Genomic DNA, 22235 nt, shown 5'->3' with positions numbered 1-22235 from the left:
AAGATAGGCCAGAAAAAAAGGAAATCAGTATCCATTTTAATAAATTATTCAAAAAGTAATAAACTAAACCTGAAGAAAGATGGGAAGAAACTAATGCAAATAAAAGCTGAAATTAGTGGGAAGGAACAAAAAAGTATAGGAAAGATAAATAAATATAAATATCAGTTCTTTGTAAAGACCAATAAGTCCATCGTGAGCATGATTAATGGGAGTAAGAGAGAGTAAAAGTAGACAAGATAAGGAGTTAGAAAGAAGATATAACAGTAGATATAGACAAGATTAAGAGAGACACAATTAGATCATACATATTTGAAAAACTGAAATAGATGATTCCCTAACCAAATATAATTTTAACAAAATTTACTCAATGAGAAGTAGAAAAAGTAAACTAATGAAATGAAAAGTTTTTGAATAGTAGCTGAATTAAGAAAAGATAATTCCAAAATCATAAAAAGCACACCTCTTGTTTCATTTTGTGAAGCCAAAACAATTTTGATACCAACTTTTGTGCAGAACCAAAAAGAGTAGCCCAACTTCCATTAAAATTAAGAATAAACCAAAGAGATCTATTACCAACATTATTATTCTGCTTTGTCTGTGGAAGTCTAGAAAATGCAGTTAAAACAATAAAATGGAATACGTGGTATAAACTGGAGGAAAAAGACAATTATTAGTTTGATGATTGTACAGCTTTATATCTATAAAATTCAAGACATTATTGAAAAATAGCTAGAATCAATAAGAAAAAGTATTAAAGATAACTCAGTATAAAGTGAAGTACACCAAATTTAGAAGCTTATCTCTGTACTAACAGTAGCCAACTAAAACTGAAAATACAGGGGGAAAAATTCCATTCACAATAACAATAAAAACAAATGCTTAGGAATACATTTAGCCAAAGAGATACATTGAAAATGCTGTAAAAATTTATTAAGGAACATAAAACAATATTTGAACAAATGAAAAGACATACCATATTATTGACTGGGAAGGCTTAGTATTATAAAAAATCAATTCGATCCAAATGAAGATATAAATTTCATGTAATGCCAACTAAAATCACATCAGGCCTTCTCTCAAAGCCTGCATTTGGCGAGATTTTCCTGGCCGCAGTTTCAAAGAATGAAAACCTTACCTAAGAAGGTTTCATGTAATTCCATCATGTCACAGTTGCCTGTTGAAATGATTTGCTCAGTCCCTTGTCACTTTACAACCTTGGACCATTTTTTTCTCCAGGGGATCTTCCTGACCCAGGGATTGAACCTGTGGCTCCTGCATTGACAGGTGGATTCTTTACCACTGAGCCACCAGGAAGAAGGGGATAAATATATGTAATTATAATTGATTTGCATTGTTGTATGACAGAAAGCAATGCAACATTGTAAAGCAATTTTTCTCCAATTAAAAATGAAAAAGAAAACAAACAAGGACCATCAGGTTTTCTTCTAGTTTTGCTGTTGTCATTCTCATAAAAAGATTGGGACACAGAAAGAGCAGAACCTTGGGCATGATCAGATTTTTGGTAGAGTAGGAGAAAAGCCCAGTTCTGACCTGAATTTCCTGTGTACACCTCCTTCTGAAGGTTGTAGCTGATAGGGAAAGTTTGTGTTAAGAGAAAGAAGATTGATGGTGATCTGGAAATTGAGATATCTGTGGTTCCTCTTAGGACTGTTCTCTTCTATCATGCGGGAGCTTGCCAACATCACCCATGATGGGCCCAAATGGATTTTACTGGATGGTGACATTGATCCGATGTGGATCGAGTCTCTGAACACTGTCATGGATGATAACAAGGTACCAAGGGGGAAGGGGAGCCCCATGTCATCCCCAGTCATCAGTGAAACCAGCTCCCCAGGCACATTTGAAAGCCTGGATTGCACAGTAGGGCTGGCTCTGAGTAAGGAATTATTACTGGTGTCTTTTAAAATTTTTGGGGGGGCTTTATTGAGACAGTCAACATATAACATTGTTATAATTGATATAAAACATTGTGTACGTTTAAGGTATACAACCTGATGATTTGAAATACTTGTATATTGCAAAATGATTACCACAATAAGGTTAGTTGACAACTCCATCACCTCCCATAATTACCTTTGTGTGTGCCTGGTGAGAACTTCTAATATCTATTCTTTTTAAATTTTTTTTTTAAATTGGAGTACAGTATGGAAAGTCCTTAAAAAAAAAAAAAAAACTAGAAGTAGAACTACCCTATGACCCAACAATCCCACTACTGGGCAGATACCCTGAGAAAACCATAATTGAAAGAGATGCATATACACCAGTGTTCACTGCAGCACTTTTTACAATAGCTAGGACCTGGAAGCAATCTAGATGTCCACTGACAAGATGAATGGAAACAGAAATTGTGATACATATATGCAATGGAACATTACTTGGCTATAAAAAAGAATGCATTTGAGTCAGTCCTAATGAGGTAGATGGACCTAGAGCCTATTACACAGAGTAAAGTAAGTCAGAAAGAGAAAGACAAATATTGTATATTAACTCATGCATATGAAATCTAGAAAGATGGTACTAAGATCTATTCTTTCAGCAGCTTTCAAGTACACAGTACAATATTGTTAGCTACAGTCACCATGTCTTACATTACTTATTCATCTTATAACTGGGATGTTTATAATTGCCCACCCAATACTCCCATCCCTGGCAACCACCAGTTTACTCTCTGTTTCTGAGTTGTTGTTTTTTTAAGATTCCATACATAAGTGAGATTATCTGTTGTTTGCCTTTCTCTGTCTGACACTTCATGTGCCATAATGCTCTCCAGGCCATCCATGCTGTCACAGATAGCAGGATTTCCTTCTTCTTATGGCTGAATAGCGTTCCATTCTCTGTGTTTGTGTGTGTGGCATCTTCTTTATCCATTCATCCACTGACAGACACGTAGGTTGCTTCCACCTCTTGGCTGTTGTAAATAGCACTCCGGTGAGGACAGGATGCAGATAACTCTTCAAGATCCTGATTTCAGCTACCCGTAAATGGCAACCCACTCCAGTATTCTTGCCTGGAAAATCCCATGGACAGAGGAGCCTGGCAGGCCACAGTCCATGGGGTCGCAGGAGTTGGACACGACTCAGTGGCTTTCACTCTCACTTCATCTTTAACAGGTGTCTCAGAACTGATTCATCCCATACAATAACTTACAGTTATTTCAGAGCCATGCCATCACTCCCGTGTTTTTAGCATTGTTGTAATTTCCTTTAGAATCTTCCACATGTAGATCAATTCAGTATTTAGAGCTGCAAAGAATCTTAAATCATTTATTCAAATCTTTTTTCTAAAAGGGATTTTTGTTTGTTTATAAATAAAGGAAACTGATGATCAGAAACATTCTGAGCCTGTCAAGTGTCCTCAGTAGTGGTCAATCTTTATTTTATTTTTTAATAAACATTGAAAACTGACTGCCAATAAAGAGGCTGTAAAGTTGGTAGCACTTAACTTGTTTGGGAAGCACACCCAGATTAGAGGTTTTACGGTGGCTTGAACATGTACGGAACATACTCTTCCAGAGGGAGCCCTTTAAAAGAAACAGTAGTTACATGAAACCTGAGCTCTTTTCCTTTAATTATCAGTTTTTTATAATATGGTGTGTTGTTGTTATTGGTCATTCACGAAGTCATGTCTGACTCTTTGAGACCCCATGAACTGGAGTATGCCAGGCTTCCCTGTCCTTCACTATCTCCTAGAGCTTGCTCAAACTCATGTACATTGAGTCAGTGATGCCGTCTGACCATCTCATCCTCTGTCACCCTCTTCTCCTCCTGCCCTCAATCTTTCCCAGGATCAGGGTATTCTCCAATGAGTAGGCTCTTCACCAGAGAAGGCAATGGCACCCCATTCCAGTACTCTTGCCTGGAAAATCCCATGGACGGAGGAGCCTGGTAGGCTGCAGTCCATGGGGTCGCTAGGAGTCGGAAACGACTGAGCGACTTCACTTTCACTTTTCACTTTCATGCATTGGAGAAGGAAATGGCAACCCACTCCAGTGTTCTTGCCTGGAGAATCCCAGGGACAGGGGAGCCTGGTGGGCTGCCCTCTCTGGGGTGGCACAGAGTCGGACACAAGTGAAGCAACTTAGCAGCAGCAGCAGCAGGCTCTTCACATCAGGTGGCCAAAGTACTGGAGCTTCAGCTTCAGCATCAGTCCTTCCAATGAATATTCAGGACTGATTTCCTTTAGAATTGACTGGTTTGATCTCCTTGTTGTCCAAGGGACTCTCAAGAGTCTTCTCCAGCACGTCAGTTCAAAAGCATCAATATGGTCCAGTTCATTCAGATCACTGACATCACTTAAACTTTTCAGACAGCTTATTTCCTGACTCAGTACACAGGGATGGTGATGAAGAAGCTACAGAAGGAGAGACAGAGGACTTTGTAGAAACTTTCAAAGATACTTATAATCGTAATGCCTATCAGGAATAAAAGCCGAACTCCCCTGAGCTGGCCTCACACCCTAACTCCTCCCTGCCTGCTGTGCCCCTCCCCCGTGTCCAGGTGCTGACCCTGGCAAGCAATGAGAGGATCCCTCTGAATCCCACCATGAGGCTTCTCTTTGAGATCAGCCACCTGCGCACAGCCACGCCAGCCACTGTCTCCAGAGCAGGTATGGACCACGAGAGGGAACAGGCGCATACCTACTCAGCTGAAAACAGGTGCCTCTAGTGATACCTGTTTCGCTGGCTCTGACCAAAGCTCCAAACAGAAGTCAGACATTGACCTTCCAAAACTCTGGCCTAATCCTCAGCCCTAATCCATACCCATGAAAGTGAGCCAGTGCTCTACAGCCAGGATCAGGTGAGTCTCTCAATTCAGAAATGTTTACGGTAACAGAAAGAGGAATAGCCCCTGAGCTGGACAACTACTGTCTTCTGCACAGAAATGCCTCGAATTAGGCTACTTTCAGGCCAGTTCTAGCTTCCATGGAGGCTAGTGAAGATGACTGAGCATTACAAGTTCTCACTATATCTTGATGCAAAAAGACTTTATACCTAAACTTTCCTGGTTAGGACATGGACTTGTCCTTTTGACGGGCTTCTCTGGTGGCTCAGTGATAAAGATTCTGCCTGCCAATGCAGGAGACATGGGTTTGATCCTTGGATCAGGAAGATCCATTGGAGGAGGAAATGGCAACCCACTCCAGTATTCTTGTCTGGAGAATTCCATGGACAGAGGAGCTTGGCAGGATACAGTCCATGGGGTCACAAAAGAGCCAGACACGACCGAGCAACTAAACAATATCCTTTTGGGGGCCACCATGAATGTGCACACTTCCTCACCATGACAAGTGTTGCTGATCAATCACAGTCTTCTTTCCTCCTGAGCCTGGATTTGGCCTCAGGATCTTTCTCAACACTGCTGTCCATCAGCTATTATCAGGCCATCAGAGCTGACCCCAATAGCAAACCCTCTCAGATCTCAGCCAGATCTCTGTTATTTTCTTTTTCAAGATTTTTTTTTTTTTCCTGTGGACCATTTTTAAAGTCTTTATTGAATTTGTTACAATATTGCTTCTGTTTTATGTTTTGGCTTTTTGGCCACAAGACATATAGGATCTTAGTTCCCCAACCAGGGATCGAACCTGCACCCCTGCACTGGAAGACAAAGACTCAACCACTGGACTCCCAGGGAAGCCCCTCTGTTCTTTTCAAGGCCAGTCTTCTGTACATTTTTTTTTAACAGAGAAAATAACTCTAGGGTGAAGAATATCCTGAGCTCTATGGACATGTCACTAAGCCATATTCTCTATGCTCCCAGGGATCCTGTACATTAACCCGGCAGACCTGGGTTGGAACCCTCCTGTGAGCAGCTGGATCGACAGGAGAGAGATCCAGACAGAGAGAGCCAACCTAACCATCCTATTTGACAAGTACCTTCCGACCTGCTTAGATGCACTCAGAACCAGGTAGGCCAAGCAGAGAGGAAGGCGAAGAATTAAAGCAGCAACCAAGAGCCTATTGGCTCATACCTGGTGTCCTGCTGATGTTCTATCCTGTCCCCAAAGTCAGACATCCCCAGGCAGTCCCCTCCAGGTGTGGCAGACGGCAGAGGGAACATACATTAGGATGGAGTTGAGATGCCTGTTGTCAGTCCAGGCAGGAAGAGAGGTGCGTGAAGAGAGGGAGATGTAAAGAGCCTTCTGTGAGTGCTGTGCAGGTGTATCTGGAGGAAGGCGCAAGTTGTAGTTGTTGTTCAGTTGCTAAGTCATGTCCGATGCTTTGCAGCCCCGTGGACTGTAGCCCACCAGGCTTCTCTGTCCATGGGATTTCCCAAACAAGAATAGAGTGGGTAGCCATGCCCTCCTCCAGGGGATCTTCCCAACCCAGAGATCGAACCCATCTCTCCTGCATTGGCAGACAAGTTCTTTAACCCTGACCCATCTGGGAACCTAGATGGCTTGCTTATCAGCCACCCTGGGCCTCTCTAATACCAAAGCTTTTGCTGCTGCAAAGCTGCATGAGTTGTCAGATCCACAGACACCAGCAAATTTCCATAGTCGTCCAACAGCACCACTAGGATGGAATAGTCCAGTGTTTTAGAACATATCTGGGTCTCTCTCTCTTCAGATTTAAGAAGATAATTCCAGTCCCAGAGCAGAGCACAGTCCAGATGCTGTGCCACCTTCTTGAGTGTCTGCTGACCGAGGAGGACATCCCCGCAGACTGCCCCAAGGACACCTACGAGCTTTACTTTGTGTTTGCTGCCATCTGGGCTTTTGGCGGAGCACTGGTCCAGGACCAGGTAAGAGGGTGTGTGCTGAGGCTAACACCCACGCTAGCCAGCCGAGATTTGGTAGACGGAACAGCTAAATGTCAGAATTAACATGGGGGCATCAAACCATTTAGTTATGTCTCCCTGATCCTGCTGAAGACGTCAGCCCCCTTAGGAGAGCTTCCTGTAGTGAGACAGATGAGACTGAGCTGCGTTTTGTTGCTTTTTGATTCAGTGAATGTGTCCCTAATTTCTTTGACAGTTGTTGATTGAATTTGAAAAACTAGAGGTGTGAATACCTTACGTAGAAAGATGTGTGTTTTAGGTGGAATGGTGCTGTGCTGTAGAGGCTTGAGTAGGAGGATTCCCTTCCTAAAAACCTTCTAGAACAAGCATGCACCACTCTGTACCAACCATCACATCTTCATCAGCCCTGAAGCACAGAGCTGTCCATAGAAGGCTTCTGCTGTTGTTCAGTTGCTACGTCATTTTTTACTCTTGATAACTCCATGGACTGCAGGAGAACACTATGCCCCCCTGTCCTCCACTATCTCCAGGAGTTTGCTCAAATTCATGTCCATTGAGTCAATGATGCCATCCAACCATCTCATCATCTGTCACTTACTTGGCCTCCTGCCCTCAATCTTTCCCAGCATCATGGTCTTCTCCAGTGAGTGGACTCTTCCCATCAGGTGGCCAAAATATTGGAGCTTCAGCTTCAACATCAGTCCTTCCAGTGAATATTCAGGGTTGATTTCCTTTAGGATTGACTAGTTTGGTCTCCCTGCAGTCCAAGAGACTCTCAAGAGTCTTATCCAGCACCACAGTTTGAAGGCATCAACTCTTCATTACTCAGCCTTCTTTGTGGAAGAAGAACCATGGAAAGTTAGACCAAAGGTTAATCGACATCTACGAGTATAAAAACGAAGTGGTATTTATCTCATGGTGTTTACTGCTGTGGTTTCAGGCTGTTTGGGATCCTGTTCTCTAAGCTTTGTGTATTCTCAACCTTTTACTTTACTGAGTTTTCTCCAAATAAAAGGTACTTTACCTGGAAACAACATAATTGAGGTTAGGCAGACCAGTCTTTTACAACTGACTCTAGCTACCAGGGTAGCTTAGCAGTAAAGAATACACCTGCCAATGCTGGAGACACGAGATTGGTCTCTGGGCTGGGAGGATCCCCTGCAGAAGGAAATGGCTGTCCACTCCAGTATTCTTGCCTGGAGAATTCCATGGACAGAGGAGCCTGGTGGGCTACAGTGGCGGGGTCGCAAAGAGTCAGACACGACTTAGTGACTGAGCATGCGTCAGCTACCAGGCAACATCCTGTAGAGGCTGAGAATGTGGACTCTGGATTTGAATTCTAACTCTGCCACTTGTTACCTGGGGACCCTGGACAAGTAATTTAACATCTCTCTACCTTAATCTCATTACTGGTACAAAGAGCTAGAAAAATTGACCAAGTGTCTTTATCCTGATCCCCAAAACTTTGGGTACAAGGGCAGTGAAAGTGACGATGGTGGCACCCACTTCCTAGGACAGAAGTAGGGGTTAAATGAGGGGTGCTGCTCTAACTGTCCACATGTAAAAAGCCTAGAATACTGCTTATGATTAACGTTCTCCTACTCAGGGCTTCCCAGGTGGTGCTAGTGGTACCCACGTGTCAGTGCAGGAGACGCATGAGACACGGGTTTCATCCCTGGGTCAGGAAGATCCCCTGGAAGAGAGCACAGCAACCACTCTAGTACTGTTGCCTGGAGAATCCCATGGATAGAGAAGCCTGGCCGGCTACAATCCATAGGGTCGTAGAGAGTTAGACGTGACTGAAGCGACTTAGCACACGTGCACCATAAATATTCAATTTTATAGCAAGTATCTGATGCTTTTCTCACAACAGGGGATTAAGCCAAGCTGCAGTTTTTGGAAAGTTATGATTTACTCTTTCTGGTCTGGGTTGATTATGGGCTCTTCCAAAGAAAACGGTAGGGGCTTCCCTGGTGACACAGTGGATAAAAATCCACCTGCCAAGGCAGGGGACTTGGGTTCGATTCCTGATGCAGAAAGATCCCGCAACCAAGCCCCTACACCATGACTACTGAGCCTGTATTCCAGTGCCCGCGCATGGCAACCACTGAGCCCACGCTCTGCAACAAGAGAAGGCACCGCAACGAGAAGCCCGCACACCAGAACTAAAGAGTAACTCCCACTCACCACAACTAGAGAAAAGCCCACATGCAGCAACGAAGACCCAGCACAGCCACAATTAAAGAAATAAATAACTTTTAAAAGATGCAGCCCCTGACGTTTTGGCTGCTAAAATGTCAGCAACCACTGTTGGGCTCCTCTCTTCCACTGGTGCCGAGCAGGCCGTGGGGTATCAGGATAAAGACATGTGGTCACTTTTTTCTATCTCCATGTAGAAAAATTTAAATCCACTCAGCTCTTTTTAAAAGCCCAAGAGAAAGCCTCCCTCCAGACATCCTGGGCTCTGGAGCACTTGGAGCTGTCGGCGGCTGGCCCTGGGGGGTGGGGGGGGCGGGCAGAGCACACAGTAGAAAGCTTTCAGCAGCAGGGACTGTCCAAGACCCCCTCACAGCCTGCATTCAAGCCAAACACGAAATAGTGCTGTAAATAGAAAAGTATGAAGGTAGCCAGAATATTCACATCAGGAACACCCATGGTGCTTATATTGAAAAAGCTGTTAGTAACGAAAAGCAGAATAGAATACAAAGCACAGCCCATACCTGGGTAGACATTCCAATAAAAAGAGGGAGTGGGCAGGTGGATCCTGGCTAAATACTTTGCAGCAATCACAGGAAATTCTCTCTCAGAAGCAAATGCTTCTCAGCACCCTATTGGGCACCTGGGTTCAACTCCCAATTCTTCTCTTTAAAAATAAATAAATAAATGAACTTTTTATTTTATATTGAAGTACAGCTAATTAACAATGTTGTGATAGTTTCAGGCTGAGCAAAGGGACTCAGCCATACATATACATGTACCCATTCTCCCCCAAACTCCCCTCCCATCCAGTCTGCCCCATAACACTGAGCACAGTTCTCTGTGCTATACGGTAGGCCCTTGTGGGTTATCCATCTTAAATATAGCAGTGTGGACATGTCCATTCCAAACTCCCTAACTGTCCCTTCCCCCACCACCATTCTTTCCCCTGACTCCCAATTCTGCCATCTGCTGCTAGAATGTAACCGTTGGGTTTTTGCTTTTTCATGCATAAAATAGGAGTAATTTTCAGTAGCCAGGCTGACTCAGAGCATCATGAAGATCAAATGAGGTGATACCGTGCTTCCAAACTCAGCTACATTGCACCACACTGTATGTCAGCCTTCCTGTTGTCAAGTTCAAAGGGCAGGAAGAGGACCAGAGACTTGTTGGAATCTAAGGGACCTGGAGTTCAAAAGGAGCCCCTTCACTGAGGTCACTCAAAGAGCAGAGACACTCAAAGAGTCAAACTGAGAAAAGGCCGCTGGATGGCCCAGCAGAGGTGACCTTGTCTTTCTAGCGTCCAGTCAGAGTAGAAGGTTAGGTGTAGCACCAGGCTTCAGGAAGCCAGACAGAGCAGACCAGGGAATGGCTTGGCTGAGAAACTGACCGGGTAGCTCAAAGTGGAATTGAGAGTGAGGAAAGAGGGTCCCCCACCAACCTCCTTCTTTCTAGAGTTGGTCTGTGTCTTGGGTTCTCCATATAAACCTAAAATCTGGTTTTCATTAGGAAGCCAAACATCTTCAAGAATTTTTTTATCCAAAGGTAGACAACTGTTACGTTTCCATGAATAAATACTGTCAGCCAGAAAACAGTTGCTGTCAGGTATGACACATTTTTTAAGCTTTGTTTTGTATTTTCTTTTCACTTAGTTTTCATTGGGAATGGTTTTTCAGTAGCACTCTTAGTTCTGCTTAGGTGTTTTACACTTTTCCATAGTGTAATTCCATTTAAGAGGTTGTCTAAAAATCGTTTTAATTCATAGGAAGATTTTAATATATGAGAGTACTCAAACTAAGGATGTAAAATTCCTGTGTGTGCATGTGTTACTTGCTCAGTTGTGTCTGATTCTGTGACCTCATGGACTGTAGCTTGCCAGGATCTTCTGTCCATGGGATTCTGCAGGCAAGAATACTGGAGTGGATAGCCATTCTCTTCTCCAGGGGATCTTCCCAACCCAGGGACCAAACCTGAGTCTCCCACATTGCAGGCAGATTTTTTTACCATCTGAGCCACAACGGAAGCTCATAAACTTCCCATATCTTCCTATTATGATGAAAAAGCAGAGAAAGCACAACCCTTGAAATCATATAACATTGGTTATTTCTATTTTTTGCACCTATTTTAAATTCTGTTAGTGTATTTAAGTCAGTGTTAGTCGCTCAGTCGTGCCCGACTCTTAGCAACCCCATGGACTGCAGCCCACCAGGCTCCTGTGTCCATGAGATTTTCCAGGCAAGGATACTGGAGTGGGTTGCCACTTCCTTCTCCAGGGTATCTTCCCAACCCAGGGATTGAACCTGGGTCTCCTGTACTGCGGGCAAATTCTTTACTGAGCTAGTGTATTTACTTCATTGTAAATATTTTTGAGGGTACCTTTGTATTTTGCTTTTGATCTTGGATCTACAATTTGGATGTCAACAACTTCCCTAAAAAGCACCAGTATGTTAAGTTCTGATGTCATGATCCCGATCTGGGTTATTCATCTTTAATCTTGTTTTCAGTCTCTATGTTCAGCAGTATTTTTAATAAAGAATTACAGAGGAAAAAAAGAATTTCATCCAAGGGTCAAACATTGGGATTTGTTTCCCCTAACATTTCTGATTGCAGAGGACAGATATTAGGAAGATATTTTTTCCCCTTAATCTGAATTCACATCAGAATAAGAAGAGCAAACAAACCTGTCCTTAGAGCCTATTTCCATTCTCTTTTTAAGGTGCAAGAATTCAATCCTATTTACCAAGTAGGCAGCAAGTTCAGTTCACTTCAGTTCAGTCGCTCAATCGTGTCCGACTCTTTGCGACCCCATGAATCGCAGCACGCCAGGCCTCCCTGTCCATCACCAACTCCCGGAGTTCACTCAGACTCACATCCATCGAGTTGGTGATGCCATCCAGCCATCTGATCCTCTGTTTTCCCTTCTCCTCCTGCCCCCAATCCCTCCCAGCATCAGAGTCTTTTCCAATGAGTCAACTCTTCGCATGAGGTGGCCAAAGTACTGCAGTTTCAGCTTCAGCATCATTCCCTCCAAAGAAATCCTAGGGCTGATCTCCTTCAGAATGGACTGGTTGGATCTCCTTGCAGTCCAAGGGACTCTCAAGAGTCTTCTCCAACACCACAGTTCAAAAGCATCAATTCTTCAGTGCTCAGCCTTCTTCACAGTACAACTCTCACATCCATACATGACCACAGGAAAAACCATAGCCTTGACTAGATGAACCTTTGTTGGCAAAGTAATGTCTCTGCTTTTGAATATGCTATCTAGGTTGGTCATAACTTTCCTTCCAAGGAGTAAGCATCTTTTAATTTCATGGCAGCAGTCACCATCTGCAGTGATTTTGGAGCCCCAAAAAATAAAGTCTGACACTGTTTCCACTGTTTCCCCATCTATTTCCCATGAAGTGATGGGACCGGATGCCATGATCTTCATTTTCTGAATGTTGAACTTTAAGCCAACTTTTTCACTCTCCACTTTCACTTTCATCAAGAGGCTTTTGAGTTCCTCTTCACTTTCTGCCATAAGGGTGGTGTCATCTGCATATCTGAGGTTATTGAGATTTCTCCCGGAATCTTGATTCCAGCTTGTGTTTCTTCCAGTCCAGCGTTTCTCATGATGTACTCTGCATATAAGTTAAATAAGCAGGGTGACATATACAGCCTTGACATACTCCTTTTCCTATTTGGAACCAATCTGTTGTTCCATGTCCAGTTCTAACTGTTGCTTCCTGACCTGCATATAGGTTTCTCAAGAGGCAGGTCAGGTGGTCTGGTATTCCCATCTCTTTCAGAATTTTCCACAGTTTATTGTGATCCACACAGTCAAAGGCTTTGGCATAGTCAATAAAGCAGAAATAGATGTTTTTCTGGAACTCTCTTGCTTTTTCCATGATCCAGTGGATGTTGGCAATTTGATCTCTCGTTCCTCTGCCTTTTCTAAAACCAGCTTGAACATCAGGAAGTTCATGGTTCACGTATTGCTGAAGCCTGGCTTGGAGAATTTTGAGCATTACTTTGCTAGCATGTGAGATGAGTGCAATTGTGCGGTAGTTTGAGCATTTTTTGGCATTGCCTTTCTTTGGGATTGGAATGAAAACTGACCTTTTCCAGTCCTGTGGCCACTGCTGAGTTTTCCAAATTTGCTGGCATATTGAGTGCAGCACTTTCACAGCATCATCTTTCAGGATTTGAAATAGCTCAACTGGAATTCCATCACTTCCACTAGCTTTGTTCATAGTGATACTTCCTAAGGCCCACTTGACTTGACATTCCAGGATGTCTGGCTCTAGGTGAGTGAGCACACCATCGTGATTATCTGGGTCGCAAAGATCTTTTTTGTACAGTTCTTCTGTGTATTCTTGCCACCTCTTCTTAATAGCTTCTGCTTCTGTTAGGTCCATACCATTTCTGTCCTTTATCGAGCCTATCTTTGCATGAAATGTCCCCTTGGTATCTCTAATTTTCTTGAAGAGATCTCTAGTCTTTCCCATTCTGTTGTTTACCTCTATTTCTTTGCATTGATCGCTGAGGAAGGCTTTCTTATCTCTTCTTGCTATTCTTTGGAACTCTGCATTCAGAGGCTTATATCTTTCCTTTTCTCCTTTGCTTTTCCCTTCTCTTCTTTTCACAGCTATTTGTAAGGCCTCCCTAGACAGCCATTTTGCTTTTTTGCATTTCTTTTCCATGGGGATGGTCTTGATCCCTGTCTCCTGTACAATGTCACGAACCTCATTCCATAGTTCATCAGGCACTCTATCTATCAGATCTAGGCCCTTAAATCTATTTCTCACTTCCACTGTATAATCATAAGGGATTTGATTTAGGTCATACCTGAATGGTCTAGTGGTTTCCCCTACTTTCTTCAATTTCAGTCTGAATTTGGCAATAAGGAGTTCATGATCTGAGCCACAGTCAGCTCCTGGTCTTGTTTTGGTTGACTGTATAGAGCTTCTCCATCTTTGGCTGCAAAGAATATAATCAATCTGATTTCGGTGTTGACCATCTGGTGATGTCCATGTGTAGAGTCTTCTCTTGTGTTGTTGGAAGAGGGTGTTTGCTATGACCAGTGCATTTTCTTGGCAAAACTCTATTAGTCTTTGCCCTGCTTCATTCCATATTCCAAGGCCAAATTTGCCTGTTACTCCAGGTATTTCTTGACTTTCTACTTTTACATTCCAGTCCCCTATAATGAAAAGGACATCTTTTTGGGGTGTTAGTTCTAAAAGGTCTTGTAGGTCTTCATAGAACCATTCAACTTCAACTTCTTCAGTGTTACTGGTTGGGGCATAGACTTGGATTACTGTGATATTGAATGGTTTGCCTTGGAAACGAACAGAGATCATTCTGTCATTTTTGAGATTGCATCCAAGTACTGCATTTTGAACTCTTTTGTTGACCATGATGGCTACTCCATTTCTTCTGAGGGATTCCTGCCCACAGTAGTAGATATAATGGTCATCTAAGTTAAATTCACCCATTCCAGTCCATTTCAGTTTGCTGATTCCTAGAATGTTGACATTCACTCTTGCCATCTCTTGTTTGACCACTTCCAATTTGCCTTGATTCATGGACCTGACATTCCAGGTTCCTATGCAATATTGCTCTTTACAGCATGGGACCTTGCTTCTATCACCAGTCACATTCACAGCTGAGTATTCTTTTTGCTTTGGCTCCATCCCTTCATTCTTTCTGGAGTTATTTCTCCACTGATCTCCAGTAGCATATTGGGCCCCTACTGACCTGGGGAGTTCCTCTTTCAGTATCCTATCATTTTGCCTTTTCATACTGTTCATGGTGTTCTCAAGACAAGAATACTGAAGTGGTTTGCCATTCCCTTCTCCAGTGGACCACATTCTGTCAGATCTCTCCACCATGACCCACCCGTCTTGGGTTGCCCTACGGGCATGGCTTAGTTTCATTGAGTTAGACAAGGCTGTGGTCCTAGTGTGATTAGATTGACTAGTTTTCTGTGAGTATGGTTTCAGTGTGTCTGCCCTCTAATGCCCTCTTGCAACACCTACCATCTTACTTGGGTTTCTCTTACTTTGGGCGTGGGGTATCTCTTCACAGCTGCTCCAGCAAAGCACAGCTGCTGCTCCTTACCTTGGATGAGGGGTATCTCCTCACCGCTGCCCTTCCTGACCTTCAACATGGGATAGTGCCTCTAGGCCCCCCTGCGCCCACGCAGCCACAGCAAAGTCAGTGCCATTTCTTCCAAGTTCAGCTTCATTGTCATGCGCCCAGCTCCCTGGTCTGTCCTGCTCTGCAGAAGCATTTCCTAAATTGCCCATTCTGAACCTCCTCAGGACTTTTCCTAGGTCTGTGTGTTCAAAGAGTGGGTTGGCTCCCCAGGAAGGTAGCTAGTAGCAGTGGGCATTTGTGTGTACCTGTGTGGGGGTGTGCTGTGGGCGGCGTGGGTGTTGCGTTTCGGTCTGAAAGAAATAGCCTGAGTACTCAGGTGCTCAGCCCTGTCTTAGGGGCTCATGCTCTAATATGGGTGCATGTAAATACCGTGTCTCTGTCTATTCCTTCTGTCAGAAAGGCCTGTATAGCTTGTCTCCAACGCCCCTAGATTTGAGGATTTTTGCTCTGGAAGGAAATTCAGAAATACTCTTTTCTAGAATCCTCACTTTATAGATGAGGAAACTGTGACATGAGAAGACGTGACATGCTGGTGGTTATGTACTCCACTCCCCGCTGAGATTCTTATCGCTGTTTCTTCCTGTGCCCCCCAGGTGTCTACAGTCACATTTTATTTTTTAAAGATTTTTTTTAATGTTGATCATTTATAAAGTCTTTATTGAAGGTGTTACCATATTGTTTCTGTTTTATACTTGGAGTTTTTTGGCTAAGAGGTGTGTGGGGTCTTAGCTGCAGGACCAAGGATCAAACCCACACCCCCTGTCCTGAAAGGTGACATCTTAACCACTAGACCGCCAGGGAAGTCCCAACAGGAACCATTTTATTCCTTCTGTCCCCGACTGCCGTCCTGGACATGGCTCAGAGTCTCGGGAGTCTAGGGGGATGTGGTGGATCGGCCTCTGAGAGTTCCTGGCTGCACTTGCCCTTCTTGGGGTCTCAGGATCCCTCTCCCCTCTGTGTTCGTATACCTCCCTTGCTCCCTCCCCTCCACCTGCCAGGGCTCTGAGACTCACCAGGCCCGGGCGACCCAGCCCCGGGGCCAAGCAGGTGCACACATATGCACTCCAGAGCAGCCCCCGCTTCACTGGGCCTGGTCTGGGCTGGTCTCGGGGGACAAGGAGGAGCCGGCTGTGCTCCCGGGCCTGACCTTCTGCCTGATGCAGGGCAGCCTCCCCAGACTTCTCGTGCTCTGCTGAGCCTTGACTCCTGACTTGCTTTGTTTGGGCAGCTCGTGGACCACCGGGCAGAGTTCAGCAAATGGTGGCTCAGCGAGTTTAAGACCATCAAGTTTCCCTCCCAAGGAACCATCTTTGACTATTACATAGACCCAGAGACCAAGAAATTCGAGCCTTGGTCCAGGCTCATCCCGCAGTTTGAATTTGACCCTGAGACACCTCTGCAGGTGAGTGTGACTGAGCGGCAACCAGGGATATGTAATGTCCCCAGAATCTGCGGTGGCTCTCGTGGCAGCCCCTAACGGATTCCCAAAAGGTTTGACCTCATTAAGAATTAGCTCCTTTTCTTTTCAGAGGAAATTAGAGGTTCAGTATAGTGATGCATGCGTGCGTGCTAAGTTACTTCAGTCCGACTCTTTGCGACCCTATGGACTATAGCCTGCTAGACTCCTCTGACTATGGGATTGTCCAGGCAAGCATACTGGAGTGGGTTGCCATGCCCTTCTCCAGGGGATCTTCCTGACCCAGGGATCGAACCTGTATCTCTTATGTCTCCTTCATTGCAGGCAGGTTCTTTACTGCTGAACCACCTGGGAAGCCCTCAGCATAGTCATAATATCTCCCCAAGACTAGGTAACTTAATTAGCAGGCCCCCCTGCAGGCATGCTGAGACAAGGCAAGTCGGGGTTGACCAGGCAGAAGGCTTTAAAATACAATCCAGAGGCCGCAGGGAGGCAAACATCGCTAATAGAGGGGGATGGGCATGCCCTCTAACCACAGCATGAGTTACCGGGAGGGTCTCTGTCGGTAACGGGGCCCTCCTGCCTGCAGTAGTGAGCCCCCCAACCCCAGAGCGATTCCCTCTCCTGAAATGCCCCAGGGTGTTCTGACAGCATGTGAGTCTCCCACTAGCCCCCAGTTCGCTCCTCCTGTCTCCTGCCACACCTGCCCCGTCTCCCCCGACCCCAGGCCTGCCTGGTGCACACCAGCGAGACCATATGCCTCTGCTACTTCCTGGAGCGGCTCCTGGCGTGGCGGCGGCCTGTCATGCTGGTGGGAACTGCGGGCACTGGCAAGTCGGTGCTGGTGGGGGCGAAGCTGGCCAGCCTGGACCCCGAGGTGTACCTGGTGAAAAACGTGCCCTTCAACTACTACACCACATCAGCCATGCTGCAGGGTGAGTGTCAACACATCAACAACCAAGTGAATCAGCTGCTCCTCACTGCTTACAGAGTCAGGTACTCACTCACCAACGAGGGAAGAGAAATGGGCCTTTAATCAAAGTGCCAGCAATCTGGGGAGATGGTGGATTCAGTGTCTCCCAAAAACTACTTCCCAAGACTGCTCCGTGGTGAAAACGTTTAAACAGAAACAAGTCATCTCAGTTAATCACTGAGATGAGGATGGGGGAGGTCAGAGTCATGGCCATCTCCCCACTGCATGCAGGCTTGTCAGCTCCAGAGATCTTCTTCTAGACCAGGGTCTAATGCCTGATGATCTGAGGTGGAACTGATGTAATAATAATAGAAATAAAGTGCACAGTACATGTAACATGCTTGAATCATCCCGAAACCATCCCTCACCCCTCAGTCTGTGGAAAAATCATCTTCCAGGAGACCAGTTCCTGGTGCCAAAAAGGTTGAGGACCGCTGCTCTAAATGTCATCTTGTTCACACAGTTTGATTTGTTTGCAAGATGACTGAAGAGGAATCTTGGGAGAGGTCTGGTCATCTGTTAATTCGGTTAGTTCAGTCTCTCAGTCATGTCTGACTCTTGGCGACCCCATGGACAGCAGCACGCCAGGCTTCCCTGTCCTTCACCAACTCCCGGACTTTGCTCAAACTCATGTCCATCGAGTCAGTGATGCCATCCCACCATCTCTTCTTCTGTTGTCCCCTTCTCCTCCTGCCTTCAATCTTTCCCAGCATCAGGGTCTTTTGCAATGAGCCAGTTCTTCGCATCCTTTGGCCAAAGTATTGGAGCTAATGCCCCAGCATCAGTCCTTCCAATGAATATTCACGGTAGATTTCCTTTAAGATTGACTGGTTTGATATTGCAGTCCAAGGGGCTCTCAAGAGTCTTCTCTAACACCACAGTTCAAAAGCATCAATTTTCGGCACTCAGCTTTCTTTATGGTCCAATGCTCACATCCGTACTTGACTACAGGAAAAACAGCTTTGACAATATGGACCTTTATCGCAAAGCAATGTCTCTGCTTTTTAATATGCTAAGTTGGTCATAGCTTTTCTTCCAAGGAGCAGTCAATCTATTAATTGCTTGTTTGCCATTTCTACTTCTTTGATCTACGGGAAGAACTGACAAGTTAGTCCAGGTATTGCGTGATGAAGGGATTTGAAAGGTGTGCTCAGGTCAAAGGCAAGTAGAGCATGGGGGTGCCTGGTTTAAAAAGTGAGTTGCAGTATGTGTTTGTGTGTGAGTTGCTCATCATGTCCAACTCTTTGTGACCCCATGGACTGTAGTGCTCCAGGCTAGTTACACTATAGCTTCACTAAAGAGACAAGAAAAGGGGCTTCCTGCTGAGGGCGATTTCCTGCAAGGAGCTGCTCACATAAAGGGCCCAGGGGGCATGGAGGAGGGGACCTGATATCCTCCACTCTGAGCTGAAATGGAGGTCAGGCACCTCCCCGGCTGACTGCCCTCCCGCTCCTCTCTTGCCCGTCCCCTCCCCTGTCTGTCCCTCTCTCCAGCACCTTAGCAAGGCTCCCCTTTCCCATCCTTTCTCCCGAAGTGCCTCCCCGGCTGCTGAACTCCTCCAGGGCAGGAGTTCCACACAGAGCAGGTCAGTGCCTTGATGACAAAGAAAACAGAAAACCCACTGAAAGATTTCCATGGGCTTACAGACTCCTGGCACCAGAAGGGTCTCTAGAGGTCATTTCATGCACCCTTCACACCTTATATGTGGGGGAACTGAGGCTCGGGTTCAAGTACGTGGCTGCCTAAGGTCACCATGGTGCGACAAGGCTGGTGTGGCGCTCCAGCCTGCTGAGCACGCAGAGTGTGCGTGTCACGGGCATTTACGTGCTGGGCTCCCGAGCGCACGGGGGCCCTCAGGGATCCCAAGGGTCACTGCATGTGCCTCCCCAACCCCAGCCACTTTCTTCTTGACCTTCACTGACTTAAGTCTCCTTTTGTTTAGAAACACTCCTCACACTGACCCTAGAAGCAGCCTCCTTTTGAAGAAGTGCTAAAGCCAGTGTCCCCACAAGAGGAGGGTAGTAGCCGGGCTGGGGAGAAACCCCCCTCTCACTCCTCACACTGGAACAGCCTCACCCCACCCTCTGGAGTCTTAACCACTGGCTCACCAGGGAAGTCCCCAAATCATTTAATCTTGTACAAACCTGTGAAGTAAGTCCTTTTATCATCCCCATGTCGTAGATGAGAAAACCAAGGCACAGGGAAGTTAAATAAGCTCCTTGAGGCTACACAGTGAGTGGGTGGAACAAGGGTTTGAATCCAGAGAGTCTGACTTCAGAGCCTGTGCCCTTAGCCACTAGGCTATACCTCCTCCCCTGAAAATAAAACGCTTTGGAAATTGAAATAAATACTTGATAATATTACTCTTACCACTAGCGACACTATTTGAGTCTAGAAAGATTATTTTCTAGAATCCTATTGTAATGATTCTATAACGTAAAAAGTACTTTGACTAGAGAGTAAACATTCATTGCCAAGAAAAAAGAGATGAGTTTCATATCCTTGATTCTGAAAAATGCCAGATTCCCTTACTTGAAAATTCCCATCCATCACTTTAGTCACAGTCCAAACAAGTTTGTTCATTTGGCTTCTTAGCTGAAAACATTTCAGAAGTAACAAAATGGCAAGAGGAAGGGTGCTTAGCAGTTATAAAAGTTGGAACAAGAAAGCTGGTATCCAAGGGGAAATAGAAAACGGTAAAAAGGAGATGCAGGAACCCACAGGGTGGCTGCTCTGACGTCAGACAAGATGCAAATTGTCCCCCCCACAGCAAGAGTCCATGTCTCTGTTCTGGTTTTGGCCATGCGGCATGCAGGATCTTAATTCTCTGACCAGAGATCGAACCTATGCCCATTGCAGAGTAAGCACGGAATCTTAACCACTGGACCTCCAGGGTTGCCCTCCATCACTCCTTCTGAAGCCCAGCATTTTTACTGCGGTTTGTGGTTAAGACCCTATGGAATTATGTTGAATGTGATGTGGTACAGTCTGCTTTAAAAGGCAGGCAGTAAACCCAGACAGATGTGCAGAGTGAGTGTTTATAAGGTAATGAATGTAATGATGGCAAAAGACAGGAAATAGCCCAGTTATCCATATGATAGAATGCTAAGCGTTACTACAAAGAATGAGGACATTCTGTATGAATTAAGCTGGCTCCGTTCCAAAATCTTTGTCAAGTGAGAAAAGCACAATACAGAACAGTGCGTATAGTATGCTCCAAATTATGTCTTGTTTAAAAAGAGACATATAAAACGTTGCATACATATACACTCGCACATCTATGCTTATACATCCTAAGAATATCTCCGGAGGGACACGCGAGCAACAGCATTTGCCCTTGGTAAGGGGAACTGGATGCTAAGAGCGGGGATGGAGAATGACTCAAACATTTTTAAAATTATGAACTATTTCAAGCATTCGGAAAAGTACAGACAAGAGTATAACAGATGCCCGTGTACCCACCACCCAGACTTCACAGATGTTAACATTTCTGTCATCTTGCTATGGATCTTAGCATTTTAAGTACAGCTAACGCACCACCCCTCCCTCAGCCCTTCCCCCATCATGCCCTTGGAAACCAGGCTAGGACCGCTACAGCTGATGTGCTGTCATTCCCTAGTTATGCTTTTGATATATGTATGTAGCCGTGAAATACACAATGTTGTTGTGTGTATTTAAATTTTAAGTATGTATCATATCATAACTTCCTTTGGTAACTTGCTTTTCTCATCCTTGTCTGTTTTAATGCGTGTGGAGCGCTTCTTCACTGGTTTTCACTGCTGCATAGAATTCCCTTGTGTGACTAAATCACAGCTCATTTACCCATTCTCCTACTAAAATGCAACATAATTTTTCAACATTTTCCACTTATAAAATATTTTTTTAGTTATAATTGACATATAATACATGGTATGCATTAAAGCACATGATCCAATAAGTTTTTAAATATTTACCCACCATGAAACCATCACTATGATTGAAATAATGCACACATTCATCGCCTCGAGAGTCCTTCACCTCCCTGGTAATCCCTCCCTCCCTCCCAACCGCCACCCCCCCAACCCTGCTCTATGTCTAAGGCAACCACTGATCTGTTTCTGTCACTATAGGTTAGTTTGCAATTTCTAGAATTTTATATAATGGAATCGTCATACAATAGCCCTCCTTTTTTTTTTTGTCTCGCTCCTTTCACTCAGCTTGATTTTGAGATTTACCCATGTTGTTGAGGGTACGACAGTTCATTCTTTTCATTCCTGAATAGCAAGACAAAATATGTAAAACACTCAGAATGATTCCTAGCATACAATAAGTGCTCAGTAAATGGAAGCTGTTATTCTAATAATATTAAAAATCCTTCTCAAATTTAAGTTATAAATACTATACAAAAATCCCTGAGCTGCAACTGCCAAAACAAAAGGAGCATGAGCAAACCCCTTTTGCTTGAAAAAAAGACATTTAGCATAAGCTGTGCTAAAGCAAAAATAATGTTTTTGGAAAAAATGTTCCAGCTTACAAATGGGCAATAACTTCACCCAGCAGGTCAATTCACTGAGGTCTCCAGAGTAGTGTTTTACAGCTCACTCATCCTGCTAGTCCATCGGATGCCATTTTTCTCAAATCAGATGTTCTTTTATAGAGAAGGCAGCTGCTTGATATTCCCTGCATCTTTCCTCTCTTATCACTTCCAGCTCTGGGGTCTCCATTGAGTACTTTTCTAAACAGATTCAAAACTCCTTCAAATGCAAACAGGGCT

At 44.7% G+C, this 22235-nt stretch overlaps 1 protein-coding gene across 9 annotated transcripts in view; it reads left to right on the top strand.

Annotated features, from left to right (window-relative positions):
• Positions 1 to 22235, top strand: part of DNAH9 (dynein axonemal heavy chain 9) — a 284870-nt gene that overhangs the window by 124953 nt on the left and 137682 nt on the right. For 8 of the 9 annotated variants that reach the window (XM_045164838.1, XM_045164842.1, XM_045164840.1 and 5 more), the window contains 6 exons: positions 1667 to 1794; positions 4518 to 4626; positions 5778 to 5925; positions 6587 to 6761; positions 16321 to 16494; positions 17237 to 17444. In XM_045164838.1, the coding sequence (XP_045020773.1) occupies positions 1667 to 1794; positions 4518 to 4626; positions 5778 to 5925; positions 6587 to 6761; positions 16321 to 16494; positions 17237 to 17444 (942 nt within the window). Of the gene's footprint in view, positions 1 to 1666; positions 1795 to 4517; positions 4627 to 5777; positions 5926 to 6586; positions 6762 to 16320; positions 16495 to 17236; positions 17445 to 22235 lie in introns of those variants that run through there. The other variant, XM_044939264.2, reaches the window with a different exon arrangement.

The sequence above is a fragment of the Bubalus bubalis genome, chromosome 3 (assembly GCF_019923935.1).
Source record: "Bubalus bubalis isolate 160015118507 breed Murrah chromosome 3, NDDB_SH_1, whole genome shotgun sequence".
NCBI classification, from domain to species: Eukaryota; Metazoa; Chordata; class Mammalia; order Artiodactyla; family Bovidae; genus Bubalus; species Bubalus bubalis.
Note: the sequence above shows the minus strand (reverse complement) of the source record. Positions and strands in the feature narration are given on the sequence as shown.